At 26.0% G+C, this 19,153-nt stretch overlaps 1 protein-coding gene across 10 annotated transcripts in view; it reads right to left on the bottom strand.

The window, feature by feature from the left end:
- The window catches only part of LOC105844737 (uncharacterized), a 132,431-nt gene that overhangs the window by 65,034 nt on the left and 48,244 nt on the right, over positions 1 to 19,153 (bottom strand). For 6 of the 10 annotated variants that reach the window (XR_010640310.1, XR_010640311.1, XR_010640309.1 and 3 more), the window contains 4 exons: positions 12,515 to 12,782; positions 8,133 to 9,338; positions 7,141 to 7,224; positions 6,709 to 6,942 (listed from right to left, as the gene is read on the bottom strand). Coding sequence is in view for 5 of the 10 variants with exons in the window: in XM_065804199.1 (XP_065660271.1) it covers positions 6,709 to 6,942; positions 7,141 to 7,224; positions 8,133 to 9,338; positions 12,515 to 12,782 (1,792 nt within the window). In the remaining 5 variants the exon portion in view is untranslated. The remainder of the gene's footprint in view (positions 1 to 6,708; positions 6,943 to 7,140; positions 7,225 to 8,132; positions 9,339 to 12,514; positions 12,783 to 19,153) is intronic. The other 4 variants (XR_010640313.1, XR_010640312.1, XM_065804202.1 and 1 more) reach the window with 1 other exon arrangement.

Genomic DNA, 19,153 nt, shown 5'->3' with positions numbered 1-19,153 from the left:
TTTATGCAAAAGGTTCTAAAAGGTTGGCAAAATTTATAAAAAATTTTTTTTTGATAATTTTTGTTGATGATTTTTATTTAAAAAATAATGTAGAAAAATACTAATTTTATAAAAATTTATTTTTTTTGATAATTTTTGTTTTTAATTTTTATTTAAAAAATAATGGAGAACATAAACATATTCTATTAATGGTGCAAGGGCAATTTAGGGAAAATAATTGAGGAAGAAATTTTTATACTAACTTTTATTAATTTAGGCGTTGCACCTTTAATTTTTGAGTTGTCTCGCTTAAAAAACTTTTGATCTTTTTCAATTTTTTTAAAATACAAAATAAAACACTTTAGAATTTTTTGAGATATTTTATACATAACATATGCAATGATATAATACACTTTAACAAACGAAAAGATTTTTAAAAAAGCTAAATGTTCAAATAGCAAATGGATACAGGAATAAATAAATTTATTCCTGTAAATAATGGATAATGCTTCAGGATTTTGTCAACCTTTTAGAACCTTTTGCTAATGAAACTGATGATCACCAGAGGAAGGCACTTTATCTATCTAGGTTAAACCTTTGACCCCATGTGTGCAGTAACTCTTTTATATATTGAGCATACACAAATCAGAGAGTGTGCAAAGACATACATTTTGTCAGAGGCCAAATAATCGGTGCAACACGATTTATCTTCAGCAAGTGCATCTGTTGTTTTTGCTGAGATTGCTCCAGCAATGAATACATTAACAAAATGTAAATTTTTAGCGGCAAAACAGCAAGTAAATAAAACAAAGCACTTGTTCCAGGTAATGAATAGGAGTGTTCAAAAAAATAAAATTTTCAAAACACAAATACACAAGAAGCTAAATTTGAAGCAAATATAAAAAAAATACGATTACTAAAAAAATGTCCCAAATTGTTCCTAAACTATTTGGCTTTGAGCGCAAGGTAAATCTCAAAATTTTTTTTCTAATGTGATCATACTAGTCCGAAGTTTTTTTTTAGATAGTTGTGTATCTTAGTTTTATCATAATTCTTGTTTAAATTAAAATATTTTTGCACAAATATGCAAAAAAAGAATTTTGCGCAAATATGCAAAAAAGCCAGTTGTTTTTTTTGCAAAAATACGACATCTTTTTTTAATCTAAACAACCATTATGGAATAACCAGGATACACAAACAACCTAAAAAAATTTGGATCATTATGATCACATTAAAAAAATTTTTAATTAAACTCCAATTAAATATTTCAAAATATAGAGATTTACCTTGCGCTTAAAGCCCAATAATTTAGGAATGACTTGAGTTCATTTTGTGCTTCATTACCCTAGTAATAAGCACAAAATGAACTCAACAAATATTTGATTGAAATAAGGAACAGCTCTATATGCTTTAAATTTTTAAAATGCTTTAAATTTCTGGAAGCTGAGGAGTGCCCTTTACTGAACACCATTAGCTGAAGACTTCATTGCAGTTTCTGCAACTCAAGCATATGTTCAAAGACTTTTTTCAATTTGTTCTCATCTAATCTAGATGATAATCATATAATCATAACGCCCTTTAATTGCAAAATATATCAGTAATTATTAAAATATATCAGTAATTATTAAAGTCATTTATTAGTTTTTATAGCTACGAAATTTGAAGAGTTTTTTTTTTTTGTTATACCTAATAATTGAAGATTTTTAAAATTTTGGAGTGCTAATGACAGGTTGTTGTGTTTTTAATTTTTTTTTGGGGGGGTAAGGGGCTCTGAACCTCCAGCCATGGCTCTGGGTGTATAATGTTACATTTGAATAATTTTTCTCATTTTTGTGTTCGCTTATAGCACTAAGTCCTATTTCTTTTTTAATTATATAAGCCAATATTATTTATAACTTATATTAAATTAAAATTAGATGAGATAAAAAATTTATATGACAAATGAAAATTGAACTAAATAAAAACTAGACCTAAAATTATTTTAACATTAAGTGAATAAAAACAAAAACTAAAAACTTTGACTCTAAACTGAATAAAAACTAAAAATAGAACTATTTTCCTAACGAAAATATCACTGCACCATACAATGAAAAAGATAACCAAGGAGAAGATAACCAGAGAGAAGATAACCAAGGAGAAGATAACCAGAAAAAGATAACCAGGAAATATCTCATTGCAGCAACAACTTACATTTGAGAAATTAAAGAACTTTTATATCAATCAGTTTGGTACTTGTTGCAATGGTAGGTTTATAGCCTATGGCATATAACTTTTAATGCTTGATATGACATTTGTTGATTATCTGACTCCCGAAAAGAATGATACGATCTAAATGATAGCACTTATTGCAGCTAATTACTATGAACCTGAAATAGCATGAATAATCACACATGGTATTTGTCTCCTAAGATTGTCAAAATCCTGATCTGAAAGCAGAAGCTAAGTTTTTTAATGATTGAGAAGCTTCTAAAATTTCTGATTCTTAAGTTATCAGAGATTTCTGTAGAAGCTTCTTCTGCTAATATTGGCTCCAGCAATAGTAGATTAGAGAACTTACATTTGCCAGTTCTCTAATTAATTGTTAAATTAATTAAATTAATTGTTGAACTAATTTAACTCATTGTTAAATTAATTTAATTAACTGTTAATTAATTAAATTTAGTTGTGAGTTCTCTAAGTTAAAAATAAATGAAAGGTGTCTTCTGTTTATACTTACAGGTTAAGCCATTTTTGTTCAAGTATTCTTTAAGTAAATTCTTAGCATTAAATTCATACAAGCATTTCATTCAGCTAGTTAGCTTAGTGACTGTGCAAAAAGAAATACCATCTTGATTAAAATTTTTTCAGTTTCCACAATGAGGACCAAAGGCAGAACATTCTTTTGGTAGTCAGGAAAACATAGAAAGCTTATAACAAAAGATATGTTGCTACTTTAACTAAGTTGCTAAACTAAAGTTAGATAATTAATGAAACATAAAAGTTAATTGTAACAGGGTGGCCACTTAAATTTGAAAATGAAATTCCATGACTTTTCCATGATTTTTCCATGACTTTTTATAAAGTTCTGTGATAAATTACTAGGGTAAAAAATCCAGTGCCTGCCATGCGCATGGCCATTGTCACTTGGTCACTCAAAAACATGCAGACTAAAAACTGATTGCTAGAGCTCATGTTTTCATTATAACTGACAAAAATAAAGGCACAAGATCTTTTTCAAAACCAGGTAGCAACAACAACCAGGTAAAAACAACAACTAGGCAGCAATTACAACCAGGTAGCAACAACAACCAGGCAGCAACAACAACCAGGTAGCAACAACAAGAACACATGATGAGAACTAAGAATTTTATCTCTAAATAAGTAATTAGCAGTTGTGCAGATTAAAAAAAATTACTCTTTTTAATATTTTGCAAGAAAATATGTCCATCATTTCTAAAAATGCATTTAAAACTTCACAAAAATAAATAATATACATCCTTTTTATTAGATCAATTTATGAACAAATATATAACAGCTAAATGCACATGAAGTGCCATATAATTTATGAACAAATATATAACAGCTATATGCACATGAAGTGTCGTTTAATAACTAAATACAACTTACTATAAACATTTCTTTTTTTTGAATAAAAATCTAAAATGTTTTTTTTTAATATCAATCTTTTGTTTTAATGTTTAAAGCAATGCAGTTAAAGATTCTGTGCAAAAATATATTTAAAAAAGTCAAACTACTTTACTATAATAAAAACAAACTTTTTTTTATTATAGTAAAGTACTTAGTCTTTCTTTAAAGATGAAATGAGTAAGAGAAATAAAGATATATAATTGTATAACAATACACAATTATATATCTTTATTTCTCTTTCTCATACCATTAATTTCTTTAATCAATCAATCAATCAGTTCATATATTCTGAAACAGTTGTTACATTCACGGAAGTTTACAAATATTACATGTACTAATCTAAAGTAAAAAACTGGTAAATAAAAGCTACTAAATATATTGTTAATGCTAATAGTAATATTAGTTGTCCACAGCTGTAACAAAACAAACATTAAAAGTTAAAGGAGTAAAATACTAATAATGATAATAATAAGAGTGGTAGTAGTAACAATAATAACAATACAATGATAAGAGTATAATGATAATAATAAAAATAAAATGACAACAATAAAAATAATTACAATAATCATAAAAAGAATAATAGTAATTTAGTATTAGTCACACAAATACACCTTTTATTAATGTGATTTATATTATTATCATATTTTATTAATGAGATTTATATTTTACTGTGATTTATAAACTCAATTAGATAATCAAATATATTAATTACATTGGTTATATAAAAACCTTACACGACAGTAATTATGAAAATATCATAATATAAAACTATGTTCATACACACATTATGTTACATACACACATATATAGACACATATAAACACACACACACACACACACACACACACACACACAGATATATATATATATATATATATATATATATATATATATATATATATATATATATATATATATATATATATATATACTTACATACACACGCACACATATATATACACATATAAATATATACAAACATACACATCCATGTATTCATATACATATACATACATATACACTCACACTTATTTGCATGCACTTATCACAAACACTCATACATAGATACACATATCTTTGGATTTATAAACTGTATTTGATTAGGAAGGAATGGAATAGGTTACTCTTAAAAAACATAGATTGAATGGGGAGCTTTTAGGTCATAGGGATGACGAGCTTCCTTTTTTCTGATTTTTTTTTAATGATGAGCTCCCTTTATTCTGCTTTATTAGTAGAAACATTTTCTCTTTTATTTTCATCCAATTTCACACATATCGAGAATGCAACAAGCAACATTTTTGGTAATTTGTTAGGGATTGTGAAATAGTGAACATCCTACTTTGTTGCGTTTACATGGATGTAACTAGTGCACTGTCTAATTAAAGGTTTATGCATGCTCTTTGTTGACACTATAACCTTGTTCAACAGTATAGTGACTATAAGATAAAATGAAAACTAGGATACAGACTATCCTTAATAATTCAAAATGTTTGTTCCTTTTCAAATAAGGCTTTAAAAACTTGTCAGGATTCATTTAAAGGCAATTGAATTAGCTGAACTCTTTCTCATTTATTGTTACAACAGATGTTGTAAAAACTTAAAACTTATCTATGGCAGAATCAGCTGTTTAGACAGATATCATCTTAAATCTATACAACTTATCAACCAGCTAACCAAAATGAGCAAATCTAAATTCTTATGTTACCATATTATAAAAGAATATTCCTGAAGAATTGTAAAACGTACCAGTTCATAAATTTATATTTGGGCCTATTGCCTTTGTTAAAGCTTCTCCAGTACAAAAGGGCATTAAATTTTTCAATTAGGAAGCAATTTTTTATGGCTAAATACCTATCAAGGTATTAACCGGTTATATACAGATCATATCATATAAATATGAGGTATCTTTATTGTGATGGCACCACTAGAAAGATCATCATCCATAGTTTATATATTCCACTTATCATTATTCTGAATTCAACTTTTCACTAATCATTATCCTGAATTTAAGTTTATATCAGAGTTTTTTTAAGTTTAACTTCTTAACTAATGCAGTTTGTACTGGACTAAATATTACCAGTAACAGGATGACTTGAACTTAATTAATTGAACATAATCAGATTCAAATCAGATTCAAACTTAAACCAAATTTATAAAAGCATTTTGATTAATTATTTAACTTTATTTTGAATAAATACTAAAATTTAAACTTCTAAATTAATTCTTTTAAAAAGGACAATCTGACCTGACTGATTACAATGAAATGATCAATAACTTGCACAACAATATTATTTTTAAAAAGGTCTTAGACTAGATATACTAATTTTTCTTTGCAAATATCTTGAAAGTATCAATTGTAGAAAAAATAAAGATAATTTTAAAAAGTTTCATGAATTTTCTATGACTTTCAATGAAAATTTAGAAATTCCATTACTTTTTTCATGACCAAATAAAATTTCATGGCATTTCCATAATTTCCATGATCAGTGGCCACTTTGTGTAACATAATAACATGTTAACCTGTTAAAATAACAAAAGGTTTAGTTGATTCTCAATATTTGAAAAACAAGTAGCACTTCCAATGAACAAAAACAAACGAAAAAAATTTATGTTAATTAATGTGGTAATTAAAGTGGTAGAACAGGATAAGTAACTTTGGTTTTTGATTTTCTAAAATTTTCAATTTTGAACGCTATTTTTTCATCATCCTAATGTACACTGTAGTAACTATGGTAACATTTGTTACAATTTAATAAAATATTAAGTTGTTTTGGTTTCAAAAACTTTGCATATACACTTTTGCAATGTATGCTATTTTTCAAATTTTTTCTTTGCCTAAGAAGCTTTTCAAAAATAGGTGCTGAATGCAGTGAATGAAAATGTAATTTTCATACACATTAGCATACACCATGCATGAATGAAAATGTAATTTTCATACACATTAGCAGAGGATAAACAAGAATAGGGTTTTGGTTAGGAGAGGAAAATTAAAATATTAATATTTATTTATTATCTAATTAAAGCATCAAAACACTTTAACCATAACTAGAAAACAAAATAATAATAAACTATTTTAATACAACAAATATATTACTAACTTACTTTACAAAACAAACTCCTCCAGCTGGCTTAGAACAAGCAGTCTTTGTAAACTCAAACTTTGCACTATTTATAGAGTCAGCATAACCAACTATTAAGTTAAATGTGTAGTTTTTAGTTTCAAGCAAAATATCTCTTTTAATTACAAGACTAGGAGTAGAAAATCCAGTTCTTGTATCATTATCTGTTAGAGGCTCTGTAGAAGCATCACTTTTGATAATCCATTTTGCAACTAATCTAAGATACAAATTATAAACAATATCTTACTAATAATACAATGTCAATTTGAATAGTTGAAATCTAAAACAATAAAAAGAAGTTTAATTATGTATTAATAAATAATAAAATTGTAGAAATTGTGTTATTATTGCTATTTAAACTTATTTATCTTTACTTATTATTGTATTCACATAAAAAGTAAGTAGTAATATTGACCTTCTGGAGCCACAGTCTTCACAGACAAATGAATATATTACACGCTCTTGAAAATTTAATTTAGTTTCACAGTTTGATATGCACCTAAATTGAATTTTTGTTTAGGATAAAAAAAAAAACATACACAAATTAATACTTCATTGTACCTGTATGTTTACTTATCAACTGCAAACACCAATTATTGTTTTCTGTTTATTGTGATCAGCAGGTATAAAAACACTTTACAAATAAAAAAACTGTATGTATATATATATATAAGGAGAAAAAAGTTAGATGAGTGTTTTTTACTAATTTATATATATATATATATATATATATATATATATATATATATATATATATATATATATATATATATATATATATTATAGTATATATATCCAGGGAAATAAGAACAATAAATCCAGTAAGGTGCTTTCAGGTGTGCAAAAAAACAAAAAAATTAAAATGTCAATAAAAATAAATTTTTATACTTTTAATAGAAAAGATTTGAGTAAATACTTGAGTCCTTATGTAAAATTGAATCGAGTAGTAAGGCTTCTCATATAGAATAGAATTGAGTTGAATTTTGAACAGATTTGAATAATTATGTTGGACACTTTCACATTACAATAATTCAATAGTGGGCAGCATATAAGTTTGAGGTTTTATCATAATGGTTAGTTTTTTGTAATGTTGGTTCTCCTTCTATAATTTGTCAACATTCACATACATTTAACCTAATTTTTTTAATTTTCAAGGTAAACATTAACAGTAACTAAAAAGTATAAACTATTTTCTGCATTTAATTGTTACTCTTAAGTATCTTGTGTCACTTAATGATTGTACACAATTTAATCTACATGTATATGTAATGTAGTTTAACTTTTAGAAGAATCAGTGCAGTCTAAAAGGATAATATTTTTTGTTATTACTATTACTATATATTATGTTACTATTTATCCGTAGAAAAAATTTAAACAACTTATTTTTAAATTTTAAAAAAGACTTACTTTAAGGTTATAGTTGGAGCACTTCCTGCAAGAATTAAAAATTGTTGAATGAAGCAACTTATTTTGTATTGATCCTTTGAGTATATATCTTTGCCTGCGTATTTTGTTCCACAGACTTCGAAGTGGTAATTAATTCCTTCCAAGAACTGCTGCGTACTAAAACTAACATTTGGACTAGTAGAAGAAAGATTCACCCAGGTTTCATTAAAACATGTATCACCACGAAAAGTCAAATTCAAAGATGTGAAATTTGCCATAACAACTTGGGCATCAGAAAAATTTGTAGCGACTTTACATCTCCACTTAAAAGTAATACCCTGAATTCCAACGGTTGGATCATCTGGATCATTACTATTTTCTGCACTAATAGTAAAATTTTGGTGAAAACTTTCATTACCATTTTTCTTTTTATATGCAATAGAATTAAAAAATCCACTCTCAATATCCATTATTAATGGAGAAAATAAAACATTAACATATGCTGAATAAACAGTAGAAGTTTCTCCATAGGTATATTGCAATGACAATATATAAAAACCGACATCAAGTGAACCTTTTACAATTGTATAAATAACTTTTTGCTGAAATTCTATACCTTTTTGTCGGCTTATTATAGACTTTAAAGTGGAACTTGTAAGGTTCCATTCAAAAGTCGAAGTTTTACTTTGACAAGATACATCAACTTTTTCAATAAAACCTATAAAATCTTTATCATAATTTCGAAAAACAGTCACTGGATTTAAAGCTGTTCCATAATAAAAACTGACATAAGGCACAGAACAACTCTTTACCTGAACTTGAACAACATAACTAAGTCTTTGTAAGGCATTGTTACATGTTATGGAAACATTATACATGCTTTCCTTTTCAAACATATGCTGCACTTGAAATATAACAGGAAAATAACCATTTAAATTCAACACTGATTGATTATTATATGAATAAGTACCATCCCCCCAATCAATTGAATAATTCCTATATGATCCAACATCTTGGAATATGTTTAATACTAAATTTTTAGTGAGAGATAACTCAGCATACCCATTTAAAGAAACAATAGGTGTTGTTATAACATTTAAATTAGATAATATGCAAAAAACTACAACTTTTTTTGAACTAATGAATGTTGCATTGAACACTCCACTACTTGTAACAAGAACATTTGATACATAAGCAATAATTGTATAAATGTCACACACAGAATACCTAAAATGAGTATTTATTTTTATAAATATATATGCATATGTGTATTTATATATATATAAATACACATATGCATAAAAAATTGTCAACCTCATTTTTCCTAATTCTGAGGGTTGCATATATATATACATATATATATATGTGTGTGTGTATATATATATATATATATATATATGTGTGTGTGTGTGTGTGTGTGTGTGTGTGTGTGTGTGTGTGTGTGTGTGTGTGTGTGTGTGTGTGTATATATATAAATATATATGCGTGTGTGTGTGTATATATACATATATATATATATATATATATATATATATATATATATATATATATATATATATATATATATGTGTGTGTGTTGTGTGTATGTATATATAAATAATATATATATATATGTATATATATATATATGTAAATATATATATATATATGTATATATATAAATATATATATAAAAATATATATATATATATATATATATACATATATATATATATATATATATATATATATATATATATATATATATATTGGTATACATACATATGTATGTACATATATATATATATATATATATATATATATATATATATATATATATATATATATATATATATAATATATATATATATATATATATAATATATATATATGTATATATATATATATATATATAAATATATATATATATATATATATATACATATATATATATATATATATATATATATATATATATATATATATTGGTATACATACATATGTATGTACATATATATATATATATATATATATATATATATATATATATATATATATATATATATATATATATATATATATATATATAAATATCTTTTACTACTGTTCTGTTTTTTAATTTATACCAACTATTTTTTCATTATTAATTTAAATCTAATGCTTTGGATATTCATATTGAAATATAACAAATTAAATATCCCAGTACTCTACTTTTATTTATGTTTGACATAACTAAATGCATAATTTTTCATAACTCACAACAACATATACCGAACTGAAGTACATTGCTGTTGTTAAATAACACAATGTTCCTATTATTACTAAAACATCAATTTGCAGTTGTCTTTAATTTTGTATATTTCAAAATTTAAATTAGCTGTAAAATTAACAACAAAAACTGAAATCATTTTGGAATAAAATACTCTTTTTTTTTCTGCTTGCAAAGAGTATTTTATTCCAAAATGATTTAAAATCATTTTGGAATAAAATACTCCATGCAAGCAAAGAAAAAATGGAGAAATCTGGCAAAGTCTACATGTAAAAATCAAAAAAATATTACTCATTTAAGATTCACCTATTTAAGGTACATTCCTACAAACAATGGATAACATTTTGATATTAGTTCTGCAAATTAGAAAGATTATGCTATAAAAAACCGGTCCAAATAAGAAGTAAGAAAATAATATTGCCCGATTTGCAACTCTCAAAAGTGGAATTAAAACCAGATAAATATATAGCAGTTGCTGTGAAAGATGAAATATTAAAACTTTAAGTTTCAAAAGAAAAATAGAAAAAAAGGAAAAAAAAAAATTGATAATTAATACCTATATATATAGGGATGATAATTTTGTCCCTATAAATATAGGGACAAAAATTTGATCATAAAGAAACTAATTTCAGCATTAGTATATATAGTACTGATTCAACTTAAGTATCATTTTTTGCTGGGTTTAAAAATGCACTGTTTCTCAAAACTCTCCTAAAATTGATCATAAAGTAAATAAGTTTAAATCATTTATAGAAATCAAAGAGTAGGTTGTGCCACATAATAACAATTTAGTTCTACCAAGAAACTTTGTAATTTAATGATAACATTAACAGCTGATTTAAACTAACACTCACATTAATAATAAATATTTCTGCAATCCAATTATATATATCTTTCTATAATCCCATAGGAGTCTTAAAGCTAAAGATGTTTCAATAAATAGGCTAACTATGCCAAATACCAAAAAAAATTATTATAAAGAAGCTGCAAAATTATTAATTTGTCTGTTAAAGAGGAGCCCAAGAAATGGAAAACATGTAGTATAATCATTACACTAAGTGAATGGCCTATTTGCTGTGTGCACCAAAGAAGACAACGATGGGAAGTAACTATAATACTATTGGGAAGTAACTATAACAACGTTGGGAAGTAACTATAACAACGTTGGGAAGTAACTATAATACTATTGGAAAGTAAATACTTTTATTTTTGCTGTTATTTTTGCTTTAATAATTAATAAAGTTATTATTATTGTTATTCTTTTTAAAAATAATGTTATTAATATAATTGCTGTCACCCCTTTGATAAGGTTTCTGCATAAGTGACTCCTTCCTTGTCAATCAATTATTTATTTTTGTTCTTAATAAAGATATTATCATTTTATTATTTATAATATTATAGATAATATTATTATTATTGTTAATATTATTATTATTACTATTATTATTATTGTTATTATTATTATGATTATTATCATTATTAATATTATTATTATTATTTGTTGTTGTTGTTGTTGTTGTGGTTGTTATTTATTATTGTTGTTGTTGTTGTTGTTGTTGTTGTTATTGCACCAATGATGTCAATGTTTAGAATAAATAGAAAATGTAGGGCTAACCATCATACTAAGTAGATGGCCTATTTGCTGTGTGCACTAAAGAACTCAATGTTTAAAAAAGACCATTGAAATCTGATTTACATAACATAATTTTTTTTTTAGATTTTTAGCTTAGCCATTGAAACAGATAAGTTTTTGTTTAGGTGAGGTTCCATAATGAAAAAATTAAAGTCCTATGTCAAAGTTTGATTGTCTATTGTCTATGCCTAATTGTGTTAGGACCCCAAAACTGGCTAAAGGTGGCCACAAAAAGTACTAAAAAGTTCAGTGGACTTTTAAAAGAGATATTATATGTTTTATTGACTTATTCATGACAATAAGAATCACAAATTTAAAAAATTCTATAATAATTTTAGCAATATTATATATGTAATCAAATATAACCGAAATTCGTGCTTTGGAGTTAAAAGGTTGACAGAAGGGCATAACAACAATTCAGGGGGAGGGGGAAAGGGAAAAAGTGGGAGGGGGAAAGAGAGAAAACTCCTCAAATATAGTGGTTAACTGGACATTAGGAAGTTAAATAAATAAAAAACTTACATGTGTAAAATAGTGTAGGTAAAACCATTTATACCAGTGGCATTAATATTTGTTAAACTTAAAACAGGGGTTCCATCACCAAAATCAAGTATCAAATGCACATCAGTGCCATTCAATATGGTCACACTTGTGTTATAACTGCTATTTTGCAGTTGATTGTTTTCAGCATACAATTTTATACTGTTAATTTCTGACAAAACAGCAATCTCAATAGAAGTGTTAACAGAGTTTATTTTGTTTCCTGCAGTCAAATACACAGTAAAAACACCTAAAAAAATTAAAAAGTATTACATTTATCAAACAATTTTAAATAAATTTTTATTTTTATTTTAAGTAGATGGAGGATTTATTATCACTGAGGATATACAAAAATCAGATCTTAATGAATTCATATATTCTTATGGATCCTTAGTTGCAACTAGCTAAAAACTGTGTTAACAAAATAAACTATAAAACAAATTTTTATCTTTAGTTATTTTTATTTCTTTAAAACTTTCTGTTTCTACTTCTTCTGAAAAAGAAGGCTGTTAAGTTTTGAGAAATACATAATTCATAATTTGTATTTTATTGTTATATAACCTAAGCAAAAAGCTTAAAAGCTCAACTTTATTTGTCTGGCATCACCACATACACTATGTCACCATATATTTCAAACACTGATAAAGGTCAAAAAAAGGACTAGATGATTTACTTATTAAAAAGTTTAAATCAAATGAAACTTGATCAACTATGATAAAAGATTAAAAGAATACTCGAAAGAAGCTGTTGTAGTTACTTGTTATAAAAAAATATTTGCAAAAAGGTGAAAAACAACTAAAGGACAAATATTTTTCAGAAATTTAAAATTGTCAGTTTTAAAAAGTTGTTTCTTGTTTTAATCTTATAAACAATTTTGTTTCTTGTTAAAAAAATTTTACATAAATACAATACATATATATATATATATATATAAATATATACATATATATATATATAAATATATATATGTATATATATTTGTATATATATATACATATATATATGTATATATATATATATATATATATATATATATATATATATATATATATATATATATATATATATATATATATATATATATATATATATATATGTATATATATGTGTGTGTGTGTGTTTATTTTATATATATGTGTGTGTGTGTGTGTATATATATATATATATATTTATATACATGTATACATATACATATATATACGTTTATTTTATATATATATACATGTGTTAGTGTGTGTGTAAATATATATATATAAACATATATGTTATATACACATATATATACATATATGTGTATAATACATCAATACACCCTTGCTATCAACGCAACAATATACTCCTGTCTACAAAATTTAAAATCTGTTTTTATGAATTAAACAAAATCTACTCCAAAAAAATCGTAAATGTAATATAATATGGTTTAATTCCCTTATTTTATAAAAATATTTCGACAAATGTCGCTAAAATATTTTATAAACTTCCCCAAAATTTAAAAAGTAACACATAAGGACCACACATTTTTTTAACAATTTATATCAAATAGATGGTCTAAATACATGATTTATATATGATTTGATAAATACATGTTATTTTTTGTTCTATATCAAGTTATTTCGACTGTTAGTAAAGTTTAATAAAAACTTTATCATTGGCAATTCTGACTATCAGCAACTTGTCATATTAAATTTCATGCAGTTTCCCTTACAAAAAAACCATGGGAACTTCCAATAAAAGTTTACTGGAAATGTAAAAGATCACTGGAAATTGACAGAGTTTGCTGGGTTTTCCGCAAATTTTACAACTTCGCTGGAATTTCACTTGAAGTTTAACTGAAAAAAGTCACTTTATTTCCACTGATCTAAAATGTTAATGAAAAATTAGCGCTGTTTTTCTAATAATCAAAAATGCTGCTGGTTTTATAACTAAATATTGATATATTGACTCTTGCTAATATTTATAACTTTCTTGAAATTTGACAGATATAACTTCTTAAAATTATTTTTTCAAATTTTTGTTATAAAGTAAACATTTTTTTTTGTATCTATAGTTTCAGTTTCTTTTACTTTAAGTTCTACTCAATTTCCAAACCACTGGTATGTTGTTCAGTATGTTGACTTTATTAAATCAAATACATATTCAACTTTATAATTTCACAAAAATTTATTATTACAAACCTCTTTTTTCAGAATATTTAACATAATAGATAATGATTTATTTTTCAATATATATATATGGATATATATATATATATATATATATATATATATATATACATATACAACATATATATATATATATATATACATATATATGTATGTATATATATATATATATATATATATATATATATATATATATATATATATATATATATATATATATATATATATATATATACATATATTAATTAAAAAGGAACAAAACAAGTTCCCTTTAAGAATATGGAGCGCTCTATTTGTAGAATGCACTAGCATACTTTATATATATTTACATATATAAATAAATGTCTATATATATATATATATATATATATATATATATATATATATATATATATATATATATATATATATATATATATATATATATGTATTTATATTTATATAAATATATATTTATATATATATATATATATATTTATATATATATATATATTTATATATATATATATATATATATATATATATATATATATATATATATATATATTATATATATGTATATACATATATATATACATTAACATCTTCACTTCCACTATTGGAGTTGGAAGTTACTGGAAGAGAAAAAATGGAGATCAAGATAACAATTGAGAGACAACATCAAAGATTGCAAATTATATGAATCAGGAAAGCAAGATGAAGGTAACGAATTCCAAACAACTGATGTTCAAGGAAAAAAACTATAGGAATAAGAGTTTTTGGAGCATTTAGGGACAGTCACAAAGTCACAATTGAATGACGAGTAACACAAGAATGAATTTTAGTATATGGCACAAGAGACGTTAGCTCCTTAGAGCAGTGCCCATTATAGTATTTTTAGAAAAGAGAAAGAGAAGCAACATTACAACAATGTGATAATGGTTGGAGGTTGGGTGCAAGAGCAGGTCCAACTATGTTTACAATGCATTTTTGCACCTTGTCTAAAAGAGAAAGGGCATCATCAGAAGATCCGCCCCAGATATAGCAAAAATATTCCGTACAAGCCCGGATTTTAGATTTATAGAGATAGAGAATAGAATTCGGAGTAAGAAAGTGTCGAGCTCGATAAAGAGATGCAACCTTAGCAGATGCTAATTTTGAAATGGATTTGATATATGGTTTGCAAGAAAGATAGGAAGTAAGAGTTAATCCTAAAAGGTGAAGGGTAGGAGACTCATCGAGTACATTACCGTTCATAAATATAAGAAGATCTAAATTATTGTGATAATGATTGGCTGAAAAAAATTGGGTTTTATCTGAATTAAAGTTCACCAGCCACTGTGAGCCCCATGCTGTAGCAGAAGTAAGATTTTTTTCAAGCTCAAATGCCTTCTCCAAACAATCAGAGAGTGTTGGCTTCTTATCATGACAAGAATAAATGGTAGTATCATCAACGAACAATGCCACCTTAGATGTAAAAACATCTGTTCGTTAATGTTAAATTAAAAAGAGTATAGGACCAAGAATTGAACCTTGAGGAACCCCTGAAGTAACAGAATATCAAAAAAAGTGCTGTCCATTGAGGACAACTTTTATACTACGATTGGAAGGAAGGAAGGATTCAATAATATTAAAGATGTTACCAGATACACCGTAAGAAGAAAGCTTATGGAGAAGACCAGCATGTCAAACTTTATCAAAAGCTTTAGAAATGTAAAGAGCGGTGGCCTTGACCTCTCCACCTTAACCTCTCCACCTTTATCTAATGCATGATTAAACTTATCGGTTATTACTATTAGCAAATCAGCTGTAGAACAAAAAGATTGAAATCCATATTGATGGTCAGAAAGTAAGTTATTAGATTCAAGATGAGAAATTAAGTGTTTGTTAATTAAAGAATCAAAAACCTTGCTTATGATAGGAAGAAGACTAATGGGAGGGTAATTAGATGAGTCAGATTGCTCTCCAGAATTTTTGAAAATAGGGATAACAGATGCTGCTTTCCAGCAGGCTGGAAAACAAGACTCTGATAAGCACTTGTTAAATAGTTTTGAAAGTATAGACGACAGCTCCGGAGAACACTTTTGCAAGACTATAACAGGTATGTTGTCTGGACCACAAGCTGTAGAGGAGTGTAAGTAGGAAATCCCTTTTGATACAGATGCCAGAGTGATACGAATGTCAAGCAATGGATCAACCTGTTTAACAACTAACTCAGGCAGAACGCAACTAGTGGAATCGAGAAATGATATTGATGAATAGTTTTTAGCAAACAGTTCAGCTTTGTTTTTAGGTGAGGTGACAAAGTCTGAACCATACAAGAGAGGTGGAATAGCAGATTTGCCCTTTTGCAGCCTCTCTGAGATCTACCACAGAGTTCAGGAAACCTGATACCAGCCGGTCTCAGAACCATAAAACTGAGTTTTACAGCTGTACCTTCATTAGGAGATAATAGAATGAGTTGCCTAGTCATAAAAATAGAGAAACAAGCAAAACCCATGCATTTAGTCAAGAAGAGCCAATATTCAACATCCTAAACTGGAAACAATGTATTATAAATGCATCTATGCCAGCCTAATAGATGAGGAAGGGGTGCGTGGCTGGTCAACAGGTAAACGACTGGTCTGTTTACCCCTTAATATATATATGTGTATATGTATATATATATATATATATATATATATATATATATATATATATATATATATATATATATATATATATATATATACATATACACAATGGTTCTATTGATGATAAATTTATGGATCATTTATCTGATTTAGATAAACCAGAAAATAAAACAATTAATAATGAGTTTGAAGAAAATGAAAGTTCAGATAGTCCACCTCTGTATCCTGGCTCAAAGATAAATGTCTTTAATGCATGTTTACCCATAACGACTTTTGTTTTGAATTTTAATTTGTCCTATGAAGCCTTAGCTATTAAGCCTTAAGTATATTATTGCCACACAGTGTTTTGCCAACATCTAAATATTTGTTTTTCAAGTTTTTTAAGAAAGAAAAAAAATTACATGAAAAAGTTTTTTTTTTTGATGTTTGTGAAGTTGCTTTAAGTCTTAATATGCAGTGTACAAAATGTTTGAAATATTTTACCCTACCTTTAGAAGAAATGCAATTATTTTCATATTTTAAACATAAACAAACAGCTTAACAGTTGGGCAACCAACAATTAGACTTGTTGTTAATACTGATGGAGTTCCTGTTCAAAGTGGTCCTTGCAGCCTTTGCTAGCATCCATCCAATACTTTGTTTTTTGGTCTCTGTTCGGGTTTAAATAAACTAAACATACAATTATTTTGATCTCTTTTTGTTGATATTTTTACTAACCTATCCACTTCTGGTATACTCTTATCTAATAATGTTTGTGTTTTTTTTTCATGTATCTATTTTTTCATGTGATACAATTGCAAGAGCTCTGGTTTTTTTGTCGCAGACAATTTAATTTTTATAATGGTTGCCATTGGTGTTCTTCTAGAGTGGAAAAAGTTCTAAAAGGCAGAGGGTCTTGTATGACTTTTTCTGATCCCATTTTTCCCATTTTCTGATGTTAGTATGAATTGTAGAAGCAATACAGATTTTTTTTGGGGGTAATGCGGTTGAAGGGTTTTTAGATATTTCATTATTAGTAAGAGTGCCTAATTTTGATTGTGAAAATGGAACAGTTGTTGATAATCTGCACTGTATAGAGCTTGGTGTTATAAAAGCTATGGTTCCTTTCTGGTTTGATAGTTGTCATTCTGGTTCTATTTTTATCTATTCATAGACACTGTACTGTTATAAATAATCTTTTATCTGTAATTAGTGTGCCAAGCAATGTAAGGCAGACTCCACGATCATTAAGTTGAATAAAGCATTGGAAAGGTGTTGAGTTTTTTAATTTTTTAGTTTTTACGGTCCTGCTATTTTATGTGATATTTTGCGTCCGCAGTTTTTTGACCATTTTATTCTTTTATCTAATGTTGTTTTTATGTTAAATAATAAGGTATTATCTGAAAGTAATATTAATGAAGCCGCGTTATTAGTTAATAGATTTGTTTACGAATTTCCTGGTTTGTATGGTAGAGAGAATATGTCTTATAATGTGCACCAATTACTTCATCTTCTCTCACGTGTTCATCTATGGGGGAAATTTATTGTGAGAAACTGTTTTTTGAGCATTATTTAGGTAAGCATATTTTTGAAATTCAAAAATATTACAAAGTTTCTATTGCCAAAAACATTTACCATATTCGAAATTTTTTTATGTTTGAGATGAATGTTTTTGCTCGTGTTAAATTTTTAAAAACAAGTCCAAAAACCAGCTAAGCATGTTTTTATGTATACTTATGCAGAATGTCTATCTATAATTTTTGCAGAGCAAATTATATAAAAAGCTTTTTTGGTTAAAGATTGTGTTGTTAGTTATCCTGATTTATGCCCTTTTTAACTCTACTATAATTATTCTTTGTGCAATAATA

Source organism: Hydra vulgaris, chromosome 08 (genome assembly GCF_038396675.1).
Source record: "Hydra vulgaris chromosome 08, alternate assembly HydraT2T_AEP".
Taxonomy (NCBI): domain Eukaryota; kingdom Metazoa; phylum Cnidaria; class Hydrozoa; order Anthoathecata; family Hydridae; genus Hydra; species Hydra vulgaris.
The sequence above is the reverse complement of the archived record's forward strand: the minus strand, read 5'-3'. Positions and strand labels throughout refer to the sequence as shown.